We start from the raw sequence: 14,519 nt of genomic DNA, 5'->3' as shown, positions 1-14,519 counted from the left end.
AGCATTTGCTCCTGGCCCCACTTAGCACAGACCCATGGCCCTCAGAGTGTTACCTAGAAGGGAATGCGGCCCTTGAGCTGAAAAAGGTTCACCACCCCTGGAACAGTAGGTCTTGTTTCCATTTCCAACAGATTAATGGGGAGGGGGAATCCCACCGGAATCACATCTCTGTTTAAAACAGAGCCTGTGCAATGAACTGGCTCACACAAGACATTAAGCCAAACCCGTTTGAAAAGAAATTTTATTTCATGCAGAGAAAGGTTTAGGCATCAGTCTGAAATAGTGAATGCCTTACAGTCAACTGCTGCAAACTTTCACATCAGCAGCATTTGCTGCTGCAAACAAATGCTTTTTGTATAACAGCATTATTATCTGCCTTCTGCATCTATATAAATTAAAATCCCTGGTGATTTACCTTAGCGTTTGCACTTTCAGAAACCATTAAGGCCCAGAAAGGAATTGCAGTACTATGCTTTGTTAACAAAGCCCTGGAGAAATGTCAAGGTTTGGGGATGGGAGCACAGCAACAGAAAGTAAACTTACAATGGCTGATAAACTTACAATGACATATCATAAGAACATAAGAAAAGCCCTGGTGCATCAGGCCAAATCCCCATATTAGGCAACATCCTGCACTCACAGTGGACAAGCAGGTGCCTATGGGAAGCCCACAAGCAGGATCTGACCTGCTTCTGAAAAGCAACCCAAAGTCAGACTACTTGTGTCATCCAAACCCAAGCTTGTGGTTTCTTTCCTCCAAATAAATCATGTGGCAAGCCAAAAACAAACTTTTATCTTCTGCTTATGGTTTGTCTAGAGAGAAACAAACCAAGAGCCCAGGTTCAGACGATGTGGCAAGCCAGACCATGGCTTGTGTATTTTAACTATGGTTTAATGGGATGTGTGAACCAGGCCACGGTGTGCCTCATGAATGTAACACTTATGGCTAGTCTGACAAAATGGCAGCTACGCTCTGCCTCCATAGTCGGAGGCAATAACGCATCTGAAACCAGTTCCTGGAAAACGCAGGAGGCAGAGAGTGCTCTTGTGCTCAGGTCCTGCTTCTGGGTTTTCCACTGTGAGAACAGGGTGCTGGACTAGATGGGCCATTGGCTCAATCCAGCAGGCTCTTCTTCTTAGGAAGATGATAATGGCAACCTGTTTTCACGGGTTATTTCCAGTTCAGGATCCTCCTTGGAAAAGGTGAACAACAAGTTACAAACTAGAAGACGACAAATCTGGAAGAGAGTTCATTTGCTGGTCTACCTTTGTCACAGACATAAAAGGTGAAATAGAAAAGGTCTGAGAAAGCTCCTGTGATCGATGCAGGGATGGGGAACTTGTGGGCCTTCAGATTTTGTTGGGCTCCAGTTCCCATCAGGTCAAACCGGCATGACCACTGGGCCAGGCATTATAGAATTTGGAGTCCAGCAACATCTGTGAAGGCTGCAAGTTCTCCACCCCCCACTGGACAAACAAGGAAAAGATTTGGCAACTTGGTTTTACCCTTGCACGCAGAAAGTAGGAAGCAAACGATTTGACAATATTGGGATAATGTTTCTGTAATTAATCCATTTTTATATTTTTTCTTACTCAATGATCCATATGCAAGGACTGTCAAAATCAATCAGGTTGTTTCAAGTTCAAATTTCCCTCGTTGATAGATAGATGATAGTTGTTGATGATGATGATAGATAGATGATTGATAGATAGATAGATAGATATTTTACTAAATTTGCTATAAATAGGCTATAAATAGGTGAACCAACTGACTCTATGAAAAAATGTTTTATTTCTAGATTGTGGGTGAAGTGGGAGTGCATAATGCATCTTTCATTACGGCAAAGATCTTATTTTCAAATATTAAATATACTGTAGAAGCCACAAGGGAGAAGGCTTTGTGATATACCTACCCTGACCATCTTCCCAACTTTCCCTTCCACCCTCTTTCATCATTTCAAAATGCCTCTGCTAGAATCCCATCTCACTAAAATCATACCCACTTTATTCTCACTAAGCCCCTACTGCCAGCATGCCAGAACCTTGTGTTAAGCACTCCCAACTCTCCTGGACCTTACTCACCCTTTCTCACTCACCCCTCTGCCTGCAGACCCATCTGCCCTTTTCATTCCCTCTTGTCTGATTCTGCCTGCACCTTCCTACATGCTGATTTCTTGCTTCATGCCCAGAAGTCTACTTTGTGTGCCGGAACAGCCTTCGATCTAAAGAGAACCTGTCTTTCTCATGCAAAACATGTCGGGAAGCCTTGCATGAGGAATGTGGCAAGAAAGATTGAGAAACATTGGTTCTTCTGTTTCATGCAGCTGGGTGAGCACTTCAGCAGTACAGGGGCTGAGCATCTCCCACCCCAAAACTGGACAAGTGGAATTATATTGCTCTGTTCACAGCCTCAGGTCTCCTGGCCTATGCCTGGAGGATAAAGCTATCAGTGGCTACTAGCCATGATTGCTATGTTCTGCCTTCACTGTCAAAGGCAGCATGCTTCTGTACGCCACTTGCTGCAGAGAGGACTCAGGTCCTGTTGCAGGCTTCACATGTGCAGATGCACATGTGGTCACCATGACAAGAAGAGCTGAACTGCTTTCACATCCACACCATACATGGTTTCTCCCAAAGAATCATGGGAAGTGTAGTTTATCCCTCACACAGGGACAAACCCAGCACCCTTAATAGTTCCCAGGATTCTTTCTGGGGAGGCCATGTGCCCTAACTGCATGGCAGGGATGTGACCTGAATGGGCCTTTGGCCTGCTTGTGTTCCTCATAAACAGACCTGCTCCACTCATCAAAGCTTTTGCCCAAAGGTTTATGTGAAGACTTTCTCAGCTGCAAGTATTTTAGATTGTTCCGCTCCCCTTGGGAAAGAAGCCATAGCTCAGTGGTAGAGCACATGATGTGAATGAATAAAATCTCAGATTTAATCCCGGAAATGTTCAGACAAAAAGTAGGAAATTATATGACAGACCTCTCCACCTGAGGCTCTAGGGAGCCACTGCCCGTCAGAGAAGACGGTTTCCTACCTTCCTATCCTTATTTTTCCTTTTGTCAACTCTGTTTTGCATCCTGTTAATCTTACACAATCACTTTCTGGTGTTCAGATGGTTATGGATCACATCTCTCTCCAATTCTCCATCCATCATTCTGGTATTTGTTGTAGATAGGCTATTGAGTAGTTTCCCTGACTCTTAACACGTTTTCAGAAAGTGGTGCTGTGCTTATGCTTTGGGGGGGTTGCATTGTTTTATCGTGTGTGTGTGTGTGTGTGTGTGTGTGTGTGTGCTGTATTTATCATTTTGGGAAAAACTTCATGGCCACCAGGAGTTCAGTTATGTTGGGTAGGTAACACACCCAAGGTAGGACTGAGGACCTCACTAATTTAATTAGAACTGTGCTAATTACACAATGGTAGCTTGAAAGAGAAAAGTGCATTGCTACCCATTTCCTTAACAATCCATTAGGACTCTCTTTCAAATATCAGATAGAAGATGAAGAATGTGCATGTGTGTGTGTGTGCGCGCGCGGAGGTGTGTGCACACCTGCACAGGAGGATCCCTAGACTTAGCCTGCGAGCAAATGACCAACTGAGGCAGCAGAAACAAGATTAGCCATCAATTGCCAATCTAGTCACTAAAACAGGAACAGAACTTACTTGTTCTATTTTGCAATATAAAAAGACATAACAGTTTGTGCCATACCTATGCTAGAACCAAAGATGCTTTAAAAGAAAAAGGTTTACCTCTTGGACATCTTCTGGATTTTTTCGAGAAACAATCTGAAAAACAAAAGCAAAGGCCCTGTCAGTGCTTGAATTTGTTAATGAGAGACACAGAGAGAGCCCAATGATCTAATATTGATTTTTAAAAACCCTTTCTTTATTTGGGGCTACGCTTGATTAGGATTATACTCATCCATCCCAGTCTTGATATCCACACATTCCAGCATCATATCTGCGGAGGGGTTTACACATGTAGAAACCAATTCATGTGAGTCCCATAGAGTGCAGCTGACACCTATGCAGATTGAATTCAATGCACTTCAAACCATATGAGAACATCATGATCCAATGCAAGGCAGAGCAAGAGCACCCAATCCTATTACTCTCAGTGTGTGTTGTCTTTGCAAACTGTCTTCAAAATAACATGCCATTTACAACACCACATTCAGCGTATTTTTGTACCGTAGGCAAAAATGAAGAAGTGCAATGGAATTCAACCGCACGATAAGAAAAGAAACCTCTTTTTCCTCTTCATCCTCCTTCTTTCCCTCTTCATCAGTAATTTCCAACTTTCCCCCACACCAATCTACCAATAAGCCCCTGTGTGTCCAACACAGAAGCTCCCTGTACTGTACCATATTCTAGGGAATATTCTAAGGTGCATCGTCAGTTCACAAGACAAGCAGGCCAAGATCTCAGCATTGCCCAGTACGAACTGAAAGTACACTCTAGAAAGCATCCAAAAGTCTCCTGCTGAATTACTAAAGTCGGGAATGTTTCTGACTGGTCTTTCCCACTTGATGGGAGAACAACCATAATAAAGCTTGCAGGTAAAAGGAGGGATGCACTGTAGGTGAAACAAACCAGCAAGTCTGAATGCATACACTGGTACCTACGTAATTTTTTTTTCTTTTCTTTTTTAAAATTTTATTTATATTTTTCAGTGTTGCATTTTTTTCAAAACCACATTCACATTAAAAGAAACATTTCCCCATTCATATCTTTCTTTAAAATAAACTGATCATTCACGACTTCCCTTCTTCCCCTTCCCTGGTTCCTTTAATTTTCCCGCACATTGCATAGCCATTTAACTCTCTTATTCCTTTATTCCTTTGTTATGTGTTATACTGTTGAATTTACCTTAATCCTACTAACATTTTCACATGTTTACAGTTGTTTTCCAGATACTACACAAAATTTGTCCATTCCTCTTTATATACCTGATCTTCTTGTTGTCTTATTTTACTTGTTAGACCTGACAACTCTGCATATTCTGTCATTTTAAATTGCCAATCCTCCTTACAGTCATACCTTGGAAGTCAAACAGAATCTGTTCCGGAAGGCTGTTCGGAAACCAAAGTGCGGCTTCTGATTGGCTGCAGGAAGCTCCTGCAGCCAATCAGAAGCTGCGGAAGCCCCATCGGACATTTGAATTCCAAAGAACCTTCACAAACCAGAACACTCACTTCCGGGTTTGCGGCGTTCGCCAAAATGTTCGACTCGCAAAGAGTTTGGCATCCAAGCTACTACTGTATTTCGGACCTCACTCAACCGCCATTTCTGGGCTTACAAACCTACTGATGTTTTCTGTTTTTTGTTCAAGCAGCTGGAATCTTAGGCAGCTACTGGGGTTCCAGTGCTCACTGCCAATACCAGGTCTGAGACCCCCATGCAGGCAGTTTGACCTTAGAGCCACAAGCTCTTTAATTAGATGCCCCAATCCTTAGAAGGCCGCAAACAGGCTGCAGGGCTCAAGTGATAAAAAGGCTAGCCCAATATTATGAGGGGAGGGGGCCTTTTTTTAATTCACTTTCTCCACATCCAAGATAATTTTATGAACTTCTAGCATGTTGTCTCTTAAGCAGAGGTTGGATCACCATCTATTATTTATGCTTTAGCTGAGATTCCTGCATTGCAGGGGGTTAGACTAGATGACCCTTGGGTCCCTTCCAACTCTAAGATTCTATTATTCACCTTTTCTTAAAGCTAAATATTCCCAAGCTATTTATTTCTTCGTTTGGGCATTTATATTCCACCTTTTTGTGCCAAATCAAGGTGGCATGCAGAATCTTTAGATATAATGGCATATAGAGATGGATGCTAAAATGCACAACAACATACTCCAGTAAAATACCGCAACAACACCAGGAACAGCAAATAAAAATGCATCAGCCCACAGGCTCTAATTTAAAAATGCCTGGTGAAAGGAAGTAGTCTTAAGAGCCCATTTAAAAACAAGCAAAAAGAAGAAGAACCACAGCCAAATTCTCAGTATGCTCAGCATGCATCCTCTTCAGGTGTTACTAAAGAGAGTTAACACAAGCCAGGGCTATTTCCACTCCAGTTCTCACCTCCCTCCAATTGTGGAAGTTATCCCTATGAAATGGGGAGCAGCCTTCTGCACTATTAAAGGCTGATTTTCCAGCATTTTAAAACACAGGAACCTCCACAAGCATCACACGCTTCAGAAGGTCAGCTTCCACAAGTTGCGAAGGCAAGAAAGGTGCTGAGCAATATCGATTCATATGCTGTCAGTGGGCTCCTGTTGTTGTCTTGTTGGGTTGTGAAAGGGGAGCCACACCGGGGTGGAGGCGTCATCTTTTGTTTGTCCCCTATTGTTTCCCATATACTTTGGTACCAGTGGTCCATGTTTACTCCTCACAGGTCCCTCTCCAGTGTTTAGCTATGATGCTACCCCTGGGATAGCTCAGTCAGTAAAGCATGAGACTCTTAAACTCAGGATCATGGGTTCAAGCCCCACACTGGGCAACATATTTCTGCATTGCAGGATGATCAGTGTGGCCACTTCTTCCAACTCTACAATTCTGTGATTCCTGGCTGCTGAGAGAAGGTGGCTTATGAGTTATTTGTGTTATTGTCTTGTAAAATATTCAGTAGGGCCAGTTCTGGAGTAGCTTCCAGTACCTTTTTTTGTTATTTTGCATATTTCTTGGAAGACTGGATGATCTGTTAGAAAGAACTCTATGAATTGATAGCAGTGACGCTGTATGTACTTCTGAAACCCAACAAAATCTTTAATAGAAACAATTTAAAAGAAAAGAAAGATGCGGAGCTAGTACTGTACAGTACATTCATCAACCCCACTGCCCCACACTCCCAGCTGATAACTTTTGTCACTTTAGCAAGAACTGAAAGGGGCCATAGACAAACCCAATTCTGCAGGCAGCTTGTATGTGATGGATCAGGGCAATAACCTTTGTACCCTTAAGGCAGCTCCAATCAACTCTTAATGAAAGTGTTCGGTGGTACTTGCAGCGAGTGGTCAGTGGTCATTAAAATGTTCCAATACCACTCAGAGTAGCATAGATAGTTGCCTTATACAGAGTCAGACCATCCATCCATCTGGATCAGTAATGCCTACACTGATTGGTAGCACATCTTCAGGGCTTCAGATAGAGATCTCTCCAAGCCGAACCTGGAGATGCCGGGGATTTCTTTGCATGCAAAGTATATAGCACTGAACCACAACCCTTCTCTGCATCCACTCAACCAACCAAGTACCCCACGGCAAGAAGGCAGCACACTTAAAAAGTTTAATTCAACAAAGGCTCTGATCGACTTTAGAACTCAAACTGCTAAAGGTCTCCCAACCTGCTTTCATGCTGGGCTGCCTGTCCTATGGCTGCACAGCCCTTTCGTGACATCACAGCAACTCAACCAATGGCGGTCCGCAATTCCCAAGACTAAGCAATCCTACCATCACAGGAAGGCTGATTCAGATTATCACTCATTTCACAATACAACCTGAGAAGACTGAGAACATTCTAAGGAAGCTTACCGTCAAAGTTTTAACTCCAATTCCAGCATGTTGACATGTAAGCTCAGTTCATGCCAGCAGCTTCAAGCGCCACCAGCGCTAAACTCTGTACTGCTGGCTGGCTCTATTCTGTGACAAAAAGGGGAAGACCTTGCGTAGATGCTTGTTGTTAACATTACTTTAACAAGCACTAATCCCCTGGTATTTGAAGCTTCGGATGCATTTGCTTTGATTATTCGGGAACCAAATAAAACCAAGGGAGCATGATGCAATGAGCAGGGGGAGGAAAGGAATCCCAGCCTCTTCTGGAGACTGTTATTGTGGGTGTGAGCAGGTGCGCTGGGTCTTTTCTTTAACCTTGCTTGGGCGAGTGCATTTAAAATCCAATTCTCTTAAAGAGCAAGGGCCTGCAGGTATTAATATATTGATTTCAGAGCATTTATCTATAACTGTGGAACAGTTCTGGCTTTCACTGTTTAAATTTCACATGCCTTGCACAATCTTTATGCCCCTCTTCCTCTTTGTCTCTCTCACACACATATACCCCACTTCACCTCAGGCTTACAATGAAGTAACTGAATTGTCTTGGAAATTTAACAGCCGGGTTTTCTTATCTACCATCCTCCTGGACAAGCCTGCTTTCTTATCTCTTGAGAGAAAGGCACTGTGGAATTTACCACCAGGAATGGACAACAAAGGGCCCATCATCTGCACCCTACATTTAAAGTACTACCATACCACTTTTAACGGTTATGGCTTTCCCCCAAGGGATCCTGGGAACTGTATTATTATTACTATTACTATTTACATGTGTTGCCTCAGGAAGATTTTCAGTATCACATGGCAGGGCAGAGTTTCAAGCAAATATGTGCTCTCGTGGGCCCACATTCCCAGCATGTTTGCACTCCTATCTCAGCAGTATCGATGCTGGCTTGGTCCCATCCACAGAATGGAAGACAACAGGTACCCCAAAGGCGTGCTCTATGGGGAGCTGGCTTCTGGCACCAGGTTCACTGGCAGACCAACTCTGTGTTACGAAGATGTTTGCAAACATGACAGGAAAGAACATCACCCCTGCCAGGTCCCAGGACAGGTTCCAATAATGAAAACACTGTAGTTGGTTAAGAGTGATGGGAATTGTTAGGAGACCCCGATTCCCCTCACAGAGCTACCGTTTCCAGAGTTTTGTGAGGGGAATAAGCAGTGCTATTTTTCTAGAAAAAGAGGTGCCAGAACTCACTATGAATGCTTCCCTTGTTCTCTTATAATGGCAAAGGCAGCCACCTGAGATGTGCCGGAACTGAGTTCCAGCTGAAAGTTCCAGCTGAAAATAAAAGCCCTGGGAATAAAGGTTTCCTAACGATTCTCAGCACCCTTAACTAACTACAGTTCCTAGGATTGGGATGGAGGGGAGATATGACTGTTTAAAGTGGTATTATACGGCTTTAAATGTAGGGTTTGGGTGTGGCCCAAGAGACTTGTGGTACATTAAAGGCTAACCAACTTCTTGGGACAAACACAATCATGGGCTGAAGCCCACATCCTCAGATGCACAAAGCGAAATCTTAGTTGGCAAGTACAGTGGTACTTCAGGTTAAGTACTTAATTCGTTCTGGAGGTCCGTTCTTAACCTGAAGCACCACTTTAGCTAATGGGGCCTCCTGCTGCTGCCGCGCCGCCAGAGCACGATTTCTGTTCTCATCCTGAAGCAAAGTTCTTAACCTGAGGTACTATTTCTGGGTTAGCAGAGTCTGTAACCCGAGATACCACTAAATACAGAGAAAAATTACAAGGTAGGAGTCAAATGGGCACCAAGATGCAAAAAGTAGAGGCAGTTATAACTAGAGTTTAAATATTTGTTAAACCAGTGCACCTTTGATAGTAGCAGGTTGATAAATGTTGGGAGGAGCAGAGCAGATAAAAGAAAGTACTTCTTCATACAACACTCAGTTAAACTATGGCACTTGTTCCTACAGAAGGCAGTGATGGCTACCAACTTGGATGGCTTTAAAAGAGTAGAGAAAGTCAATGGAGGACTAGGCTATCAATGAATAGCTAGCCATGATAGCTATCTCAGCTGTCAATACCAATTGCGGGGAGCTGCAAGTGAGCAGACTGCTGTTGTCCTCAAGTTCTGCTTGCAGGCTTCCCATGAGCATTTGGCTGGCCAGGATGCTGAACTAGATGAGCTATTGGCCTGATTCTACAGGCTCTTCTTATGTTAATAAAATACAAAAAAATAAAATATATAAGAAATAAAAGCAGCAATAGTAATGCTATGTAAAATCATTATGAATAATAATAATAATAATTTATTATTTATACCTTGCCCATCTGGCTGGGTTTCCCCAGCCACTCTGGGCGGCTTCCAACCGAATGTAAAAAACAATACAGCATCAGACATTAAAAACTTCCCTAAACAGGGTCACCTTCATTTGCCTTTTAAAAGTAAAATAGTTGTTTATTTCCTTGACATCTGATGGGAGGGCGTTCCACAGGGCAGGCGCCACTACCGAGAAGGCCCTCTGCCTGGTTCCCTGTAACCTCACTTCTTGCGGCGAGGGACCCACCAGAAGGCCCTCAGCGCTGGACCTCAGTGCTGGATGATGGGGGTAGAGATGCTCCTTCAGGTATACAGGACTGAGGCAGTTTAGGGCTTTAAAGGTCAGCACCAACACTTTGAATTGTGCTCGGAAACGTACTTAATGTAGGCATGCCATGGAAGCCTGCAGATCACAGGTTGTCCACAGACCACAGTTTGGGACACACACACACACACACACACACACACACCTGTTGTAATAACTACTGAAAGGAAAAGAAAGCAACATCTAATCCAGGCTGTACCAGGTTTATTTGACTGCAGTATCTCCATCATCATGATTGAAAACTCACATTTTTTCCCAAGGACAGATAGGGAATCAGGTGGATACAATTTTAAAAATAAAAAATAAAATAAAATAATGAGTATTTTATGTAAACCATTTGGAGGTTGTTTTTTTGTTAAAAGATATATAAACCTTGCAACATAAATATATTAAATTAACACCAGTATAGCCTGCATAAAACGCTACTTCCTCCCAGCAGTGAGAATGTGGGCTGGATTGCAGGAGAGATGAGGGTCCAAGACTCTTAGCAGATGAAGCTTTCTCCCAAGTAATGTCTGAATGAGCCCTTGTCTCTTACCAAGAGACGTTACGGAGCACGGATTTTCAAGAGAGGCTATTCTCTGATAGGTGCCAATCTATTATTTCTTGATTACTTATTTGTTGCTTTTATATCCCATGTTTTTTCTCCAAGGAGCTCAAATTCCTGACATAGTTCTCCCCCTTGTCATTTAATCCCAACAACCCTGTGAGGGAGGTGTGGCAGAGAGCCAGTGACTGGCTCAAGGTTACCCATTGAACTTCATAGCCAAGTAAGGATTTGAAACCTCATCTTCCAGGTCCTAGTCAGACATTTTAACCATTATGCCACACTGGGTCTCAAATAAATGTTTTTAGGGCAATGTTAAAATATGGGTGGGAAGATCAAGACATGGGAAATGTGACTAATTTTTTGGCTTTCATTTGAGTTAGGCTGTCATCTGTGCAAAAAAAAAACCAGCTCTTCCTTCATTTTCAGTAGCACAGATGAGAGGGCATGGTCTCTTTGAATTGTACTCTAGGGAAAAAATGGGTGCTACTACACCATCAAAACCTGCCTCTGCCCTTTGAGCTGGAAGCCCAGATCAAACCATAACCTCCTGTTGCCCGTTGGCCAACCAGGCCCATGCATAAATCAGGCACCACCACAAACTGCTTCTCATCTCTACACCTATAGTGATGGCTGTCCCTTCTGACCTAGCCTTACATAATGCAGATTTTGGCTCTCTCCCCAAACACATCTCTACTGGGGGAAGCTCACATCCCTGACCTAATGTGCAAGAAGCCAGTCCCTCCGTGTTTATCCCAGGTTAAGCAGGCAGAGGATTGCAGTGTTATTCCTACATCCCAATGCCCACTCCTCTGAAGATGCTGCCCTCCCCTCCAGATAAAACCCACCTGCATGGAAATGAGGTAAGAGAAGGATCTGAGATGGAAGGGAGATGCTATGATCCCTCCTACCCCCCAAACTGGGTACTTTTGGAGTGGGGTCCGAGTGAAAATGCGACTGTCTCCATCCTATAGAGCAGGGGTCAGCAACCTTTCTCAGCCATGGGCCGCTCCACCGTTCCTCAGACCATGTGGTGGGCCGGACTATTTTTTTTTGGGGGGTGGACGAATTCCTATGCCCCACAAATAACCCAGAGATACATTTTAAATAAAAGCACACATTCTACTCATGTAAAAACACACTGATTCCCAGACCCTCCGCGGGCCGGATTGAGAAGCCCACGGCCCTTAGGTTGCCTACCCCAGCTAGAGAGCGAGGAAAAATGAATAGAGATGTCGGGGAAGAAAGAGAATCAATGCTCTCTCTGCCGCCCACTCACTCCTCTCAGCAGATGGGGGGGGGGAGATCTGGACATCTGCTTGCAGAGAGGACGAGCAAAGGCATCCCTGTAAGAGGCCATGGCGCTGTGGCAAAAGCACATGCCCGCCCAGCGTTGCCAAAAGAGGCCCTGGGTTCCAATCCTGCCTTCTCCGGCTTCGGGAGATGCCGGAGAGCCGCTGCCCGCGAGCCGCACCGACGACCTGCCTACTTGCAGGCAGGCAGGCTCCCAGGATCTCCCTGCCTGTGGCGGAGATCAGAAGGGGAAGGATCCCGTTCGTCACTATACCGACCCCCCCCCCCCAACCCTAATCGAAGATTGCACGGAAGACGGCCTTCCCATTTCTCTTTCTCTTTCCCTTTCCCTTTTCTTCCCAAGGCTCACTCACCCGCGCGGTGACCTTATACAGGGTGTATCCCCGAGGATGGCGCTTGGGCTCGGTGACCGTGTAGAACCGGGCCACGTCCCCGCCTCGTCCCTGCGGGGAGATCATCCTTGCTTGCAGCGGGCCGGCAGGAGGTGCAGAGGCCGTGGCTTCCTCGGCGCCGGCCCAGCGCCGCCAGGCTGCTGCAATGATCCACTCCCGGGTCAGGCCCGAGCCGGCGGCGGAAGCGATGGGAGAGAGGGAGCGGCGGCGGCAGCCGCTAAAGCAGCGCCTCGCCTCTCCTCCGCGTGGATCCGGCGCGCGATGCAGGCGAGGGCGACCCCCGCGACGCAGCTCGCCGGCCTGCCTCTCTTTCCTCCCCCACCCGCCCTGTCCGATCCTTCCCGCGGGGGTCTGGATGGAGCCTCCCCACCCACACACGCCTTGGAAGGAGAAGCGCCGGCACAGTCAGGCCGGCGGGGTTGTCCCCCGGAGTGTCCGGGGGCGCATGAAATGACTGTGCGCGCGCGACCCTTTTCAGGATCGAGAGAAAAAAAGGTTCCTCTGCTCAGAGTTTAATTTGAGAGAAAGTAGCACGAAGACTCCGGGTTGTTGTCCTTTCCCACCACCTCTTCCGCTTTTGGGGACGCTCTTTCCGCAAGCCTAAACATGTTTATTCGGAAGTAAGTCCTTCTTGCTCCCAAATAAAACGGTGCGTAAATGTGCAGTCTTAATCATGATATGGATTATCTGACTCATGATAAGGATGCGTTTTATGCAGCGTTTTCTCATGTTCCTGGCATGTTGCATACACACTGTCTTGATGTAGGCCTATGCACAACAACCCTGCAAAGAAGATCTGTTTAATTATTCCCAGAGGGGGGGGGATTAAGAGAGAGACTAAGGCCACTTAGTAAATCCAGGACAGATGTCTAGCCAGTAGGCCACATCAGTTCTCTGTATTTATTCAGTGGTGGCGAGTGAAATAGACTGCACCTGCTCTGGCAATTTAAATCTATTTTTATTTCCTACGTGCCAGGGTTTAATCTTGCAATTGAAAAAACGATGCCAAGACTGAATTAAGCCCTGTATTTATGCATGGGTGTAGCCAGGGGTGGGGCGGGGAGAGGCAGCTGTCCCCCATCAATAAAATTCAATAAAAATATGTAGCAAACTGAGATTCTGCAGCCCCCTAACAAAAGGTCTGCCCCCCCCCCAGCAAAAATCCTGGCTACGTCCATGCATTTATGACTTCTTACATCTACGCATAGCTACCAAGGTTATAGAATGTTTAGTATTTATGAGGTTGGATGGCCATCTGTCATGGATACTTTATGTCCCTGAATAACCAGTTGCTGGGATAGCACTGTAGGGGTGGAGAGCACTGTTGAACTCAGGTGCTGCTTGCAGACATCTCATGGGCTTGTGGTTGGCCACTGTGGTCAACCAAAGGATGTTTGACTAGGTTGGCCCTTGGCCTCCTCTGGAAGAAAGGCTTTGTGGTCTCAGATGTGCTATTTTCTATGCACCTATTAGTAATCCTCTTTTTGCAACTCTGTATGTGAGCACTGTGAGCAGTCTGTTGAGTTTTAAAGGCGGGTAACGGCTGGAGCATAACTCTGCTTGGAGGTCACACTCTCAGCACTAGAATCCCTGGCTAAGTGTATAACTTGACATCTGTCCCTGTTGAAAATCATTTTGTTAGTTTGGGTCCAGTACATCAATCATGATTTAGGGTGGAAAGAGAAGTCTGTATTCAAGAACCGATTAACAAACAATATTTATACTGAAGCTTGATCACTACATGTCAGGTGCATAGCTGTCAACTTTTCCCTTGCGAGGAATTCTATTCGGAATAAGGGAATTTCCCTTAAAAAAAGGGAAACATTGACAGCTATGGTCAGGTGTGAAGCCCACAGCCATAGACAGGTCTAGTTTAGGAATTATTGGTCTATTTACCAGTAAATATGCATTGCACTTATACAGTATTTACCTTTTGTGCAATGATTGAAATATACTGTACACTCTATAGTTCTCTCCCTCCTATCCTCACAACTGTATGGCAGGTTGGACTGAGAGATAGTTACTGACCCAAGGTCACCCACTGAGTGAGAATGTGAACCTTGGCCCACATTTTAGCCAGTGTGCTATACATAGCACTATGCTGC

At 45.0% G+C, this 14,519-nt stretch overlaps 1 protein-coding gene across 4 annotated transcripts in view; it reads right to left on the bottom strand.

The window, feature by feature from the left end:
• RPS6KC1 (ribosomal protein S6 kinase C1) overlaps window positions 1–13,036 on the bottom strand; it is a 96,697-nt gene extending 83,661 nt beyond the window's left edge. The window contains exons 1-2 of one of the 4 annotated variants that reach the window (XM_083433276.1): window positions 12,376–13,036; window positions 3,757–3,792 (exon numbers count right to left, since the gene is read on the bottom strand). In XM_083433276.1, coding sequence (XP_083289402.1) covers window positions 3,757–3,792; window positions 12,376–12,480 — 141 coding nt within the window. In that variant the 5' untranslated portion in view covers window positions 12,481–13,036. Of the gene's footprint in view, window positions 1–3,715; window positions 3,793–12,375 lie in introns of all 4 variants that reach the window. The other 3 variants (XM_083433275.1, XM_083433278.1, XM_083433277.1) reach the window with 3 other exon arrangements.
• Window positions 13,037–14,519: the final 1,483 nt, after the last annotated feature.

This window comes from Podarcis tiliguerta (assembly GCF_965153285.1).
Source record: "Podarcis tiliguerta genome assembly, chromosome: 3".
Taxonomy (NCBI): domain Eukaryota; kingdom Metazoa; phylum Chordata; class Lepidosauria; order Squamata; family Lacertidae; genus Podarcis; species Podarcis tiliguerta.
This window is presented reverse-complemented; position numbering and strand designations above follow the sequence as displayed.